We start from the raw sequence: 5,038 nt of genomic DNA on the forward strand, positions 1-5,038 counted from the left end.
AATGGATCAATATGATCACTGATCAATGTGATGGTCCACACGGGTCTCTCCATTTCACACTCCGTAAAAAAAATCAACTGTTTTTGCCTAACCAGAAACGGACGGACCCCAGCCAGCGCCTCTAACCATACGCAGTATGATAGATCAATAGTTTGTAACGTTAACTAATTGGTCGTTTGTGTAAACAAAATGGGGGAATTGGACATGTGGGGACATGTTGATAAGATCCTTGTTTGAACGATTCAGCTGCATTGTTGGTGATCGTGAGCCAGTGATTTGTTGGTGATTGTGAGCCAGTGATTTGTTGGTGATTGTGAGCCAGTGATTTGTTGGTGATTGTGAGCCAGTGATTTGTTGGTGATTGTGAGCCAGTGATTTGTTGGTGATTGGGACCCAGTGATTTGTTGGTGATTGTGAGCCAGTGATTTGTTGGTGATTGTGAGCCAGTGATTTGTTGGTGATTGTGAGCCAGTGATTTGTTGGTGATTGTGAACCAGTGATTTGTTGGTGATTGTGAGCCAGTGATTTGTTGGTGATTGTGTGATCCGGACTGTCAGCCACCCCTCAGTTAGCCACATTCACATCTGTGTCAAATATTTGTTGACACCTGCAGCGAGTGTCATTATTTGATGACACCTGCAAGGATAGCCGTTGTCATATGGCACCGTGCTGGTACACGGCCTTGTCTGGCACCTGTAGGTCTGACACCGTGTCACTTGAGGCTCACGCCTGCCACACCTGTAGGTCTGACACCGTGTCACTTGAGACTCACGCCTGCCACACCTGTAGGTCTGACACCGTGTCACTTGAGACTCACGCCTGCCACACCTGTAGGTCCGACACCGTGTCACTTGCGACTCACGCCTGCCACACCTGTAGGTCTGACACCGTGTCACTTGAGGCTCACGCCTGCCACACCTGTAGGTTTGACACCGTGTCACTTGAGACTCACGCCTGCCACACCTGTAGGTCTGACACCGTGTCACTTGAGACTCACGCCTGCCACACCTGTAGGTCTGACACCGTGTCACTTGAGACTCACGCCTGCCACACCTGTAGGTCTGACACCGTGTCACTTGAGACTCACGCCTGCCACACCTGTAGGTCTGACACCGTGTCACTTGAGACTCACGCCTGCCACACCTGTAGGTCTGACACCGTGTCACTTGAGACTCACGCCTGCCACACCTGTAGGTCTGACACCGTGTCACTTGAGGCTCACGCCTGCCACACCTGTAGGTCTGACACCGTGTCACTTGAGGCTCACGCCTGCCACACCTGTAGGTCTGACACCGTGTCACTTGAGACTCACGCCTGCCACACCTGTAGGTCTGACACCGTGTCACTTGAGACTCACGTCTGCCACACTTGTAGGTCTGACACCGTGTCACTTGAGACTCACGCCTGCCACACCTGTAGGTCCGACACCGTGTCACTTGAGACTCACGCCTGCCACACCTGTAGGTCTGACACCGTGTCACTTGAGACTCACGCCTGCCACACCTGTAGGTCTGACACCGTGTCACTTGAGACTCACGCCTGCCACATCGCTACCTCAATCATGGAACCATAATGACGTGACGTTCACTACCCAGTCATCCCTCTAACCCATCTCCTGCAACCTATTAAGAGGTAATGGGTTGCAAACGCTCTGATACGCACCCCATTACTCCCTCCTTCATCTCCTCTCAGCGGCCACCAATGGGGCGCCAATCCAGCTAATGGCGTGACTACTGTCTTCCGGTTTAATAGTCCACCAGCAAGCTGGAACTCCAGCTGCAGATTATAAGGGTTTAATGTCCCCTTATGGAAGAGAAGCCTCGCGACAGAAGCCCTTAGGTCTCTCCCAAAGTCGTCCGGGAAGTGTTCAAACTGTGTCGTCCGGGTAAATATGCGACTTTGCTGCACTTTTTGAAATATTTTACATAATAATTGCAATAATAATGATAATTATACGGAAGGAAATCACATTAATGGGATATTTATCAGTGGCAAAATCAGGGGAGTACTGATGCTCTCCCAGCCCCGCACCTTACCCCTGAACCACGACGTGTAAATAAGTCAAACTACCTTGGATTCCACAGGCTTCCTGTGAGGAGAGGCAGCGTGTTCTAATGAGGTGTGGAGAGGCACTGTGTTCGGATGGGTTATGGGTTAAGGAGAGAGGCACTGTGTTCAGATGGGTTATGGGTTAAGGAGAGAGGCACTGTGTTCAGATGGGTTATGGGTTAAGGAGAGAGGCACTGTGTTCGGATGGGTTATGGGTTAAGGAGAGAGGCACTGTGTTCTAATGTTTGAGAGATGGCACTGTGCTTGAATGGCTTGAGGAGGCACTGTGTTTTAATGGGTTCCCCAAACTCGTAAAAGTCGTGTAAATACTGGCAAGCAGGAACATAACGGAGCTGTGTTTCGTGCCTGGATGTGAAGGGAGTTTGGTGGTGTCGGGCAGGTTAGTTGAGAGACCTGAAATGACTGCATTGTTGCATAAGTTGTATGACATACTGCTGCTGTATAACGTACTACTGTTGTATCACATATTGATGTATAGCGTCCTGCTATTGTATCACATAATTGTTTTTGTTTTATTTTTAAAGCGCCAAGCCATTACGACTATATAGCACTGGGAAGGGGGTCAGATTGAGGATTTTGGGATGGGACGGGGGGAAAGGAATGGTGCCCAACCACTTGTGGACGGTCTCGGGGGATTGCACGCCGACCTGCATGAAGCGAGACCGTCGCTCTACCGTCCAGCCCAAGTGGTTGGGCATCACATATTGTTGTACAGCATGCTTAATCTCCGCTTCAAAAGCACTTTTAAATCCATTAGAAACTTGTTATACTCATATTTTATTAAGTATTATTTAGACTTACTAGTAATATATGGGAACCTCACTGTATGCACAAATCCACAAGGGCCGTGACGAGGATTCGAACCTGCGTCCGGGAGCATCCCAGACACTGCCTTAATCAACTGAGCTACGACAGGGTTTGTTCATTTGATACATCACGTTAATGTGATCTCTGTGTGTGATCTCACTGTATGAATTTATAATCTTGAGATATCGCGGCTTTTTCTTAAGACACAACTTATCGGTCGTGTCGCCAAGTATCCATTCAGATGACAGTCCATGATAGGATGTGAGGTGCAGGATAATTATCAGGAGAAAGTGCTCAGCCAATGTAACTATATAGCACTTGTAAAGGGTAGGAGGACAAGGAGCTGGGATATGGGGATTAGGAGCTGGGATATGGGGATTAGGAGCTGGGATATGGGGACTAGGAGCTGGGATATGGGGACTAGGAGCTGGGATATGGGGATTAGGAGCTGGGATATGGGGACTAGGAGCTGGGATATGGGGACTAGGAGCTGGGATATGGGGACTAGGAGCTGGGATATGGGGATTAGGAGCTGGGATATGGGGACTAGGAGCTGGGATATGGGGACTAGGAGCTGGGATATGGGGACTAGGAGCTGGGATATGGGGACTAGGAGCTGGGATATGGGGACTATGAGCTGGGATATGGGGACTAGGAGCTGGGATATGGGGACTAGGAGCTGGGATATGAGGACTATGAGCTGGGATATGGGGACTAGGAGCTGGGATATGGGGACTAGGAGCTGGGATATGGGGACTAGGAGCTGGGATATGGGGACTAGGAGCTGGGATATGGGGACTAGGAGCTGGGATATGGGGACAAGGAGCTGGGATATGGGGACTCGGAGCTGGGATAGGACAACGAGTGAAGGGACGATGTACCCAGCCATCTTGCACCATCTAGGATAGAATGAATGAGGATCTTGGAAGAAGCGAGACCGTCGCTCTACCTACCATCCCAAGTGGTTGGATAAAACACAAAAGCATCTTAACATCTCAGTTGTATACTATAATTATTATATACTATAACTATATATTATTCTATAATTATTAAATTTAATTTGTATGTCGTCTGGCAGAACAAAAGAATGTTTCGAAGTTCTCGTGTTTAACCAAGTTTATGTTTGGTTTACTCCCCAATGTTTGAGAGCAGACGTTGTGTAAATAAAGTTTTGTGTATGAGGTAAACAAACACAGAGCTTCGGTTATACAAAGTTTTATTTTGTTGTGTGTATAACGATCAGATGACATCGAGAGTTGTACAAAAGCTAACATGGCCCGCCGGAGGTTTTGGGTGGAGGTGGAGACGCCCTCCAAGAGGAACCAGGACGCCCTCCATGTCCCCATCTTAGACGGCAGGAGTCCGGAGGGAAGCTGCCCTCCGCGGGGGAGTACTTAGTTCGGATACCCCCCCCCCCCATCCTACAGGACTGCCTGGACCGGACAGATTTCCACAGGATGAGTATCCTTCCTAGAGCGGAATGATCCGATACACAGTGGCATCTTTAAGGACTACCTGAGCCAAGCAATGGTCTCTGTAAGTACGACTTGCTGGACCGGATAGTATCCATTTGGCGGATTACAGTGATCGGATACTGATCTTCTGGAGGACTGCTCCGGCTCGACAGTGCAGTTGACTACCTCAACCAAATAATAACGCCCAGAAGGATGAACTAGGCTGGATAGTACCTGGAGGACTGGGTAAACTGAACAAGTTTCCTCCTATAGGGCTACCTGGAGCGGGCAAGGATCTCCTGGAGCGGGCAAGGATCTCCTGGAGCGGGCAAGGACCTCCTGGAGCGGGCAAGGACCTCCTGGAGCGGGCAAGGACCTCCTGGAGCGGGCAAGGACCTCCTGGAGGACCTCAACACCTCCCTGAACACACATTACAACTAGACACAATATACACAGTCATTACCCTGGGGGAATGTCGAGTCTTCCAAGACAACACACACAAGGAAGAACTCCTCAGACACATTAACACACTCTTGGTTCTTCCTCTCAAGAGACAGGGCACACAATACTGTTCAATATTTGGATTCTCTTTGTTTCAGTTTCTTGATTTTTTGATTCTCATGTTTCTCTCGCTCTTACGACATCTATACCGCTTTGAACAGTCGTGCACTAAAACCCATCTGACACCTGAATTATATATAAAGTTC

At 49.0% G+C, this 5,038-nt stretch overlaps 1 protein-coding gene across 1 annotated transcript in view; it reads left to right on the forward strand.

The window, feature by feature from the left end:
* LOC138371557 (trichohyalin-like) overlaps positions 1-4,755 on the forward strand; it is a 47,316-nt gene extending 42,561 nt beyond the window's left edge. The window contains exon 3 of the mRNA XM_069336440.1: positions 4,605-4,755. Within this exon, the coding sequence (XP_069192541.1) occupies positions 4,605-4,755 (151 nt within the window). The remainder of the gene's footprint in view (positions 1-4,604) is intronic.
* Positions 4,756-5,038: the final 283 nt, after the last annotated feature.

This window comes from Procambarus clarkii, chromosome 36 (assembly GCF_040958095.1).
Source record: "Procambarus clarkii isolate CNS0578487 chromosome 36, FALCON_Pclarkii_2.0, whole genome shotgun sequence".
Taxonomy (NCBI): Eukaryota; Metazoa; Arthropoda; class Malacostraca; order Decapoda; family Cambaridae; genus Procambarus; species Procambarus clarkii.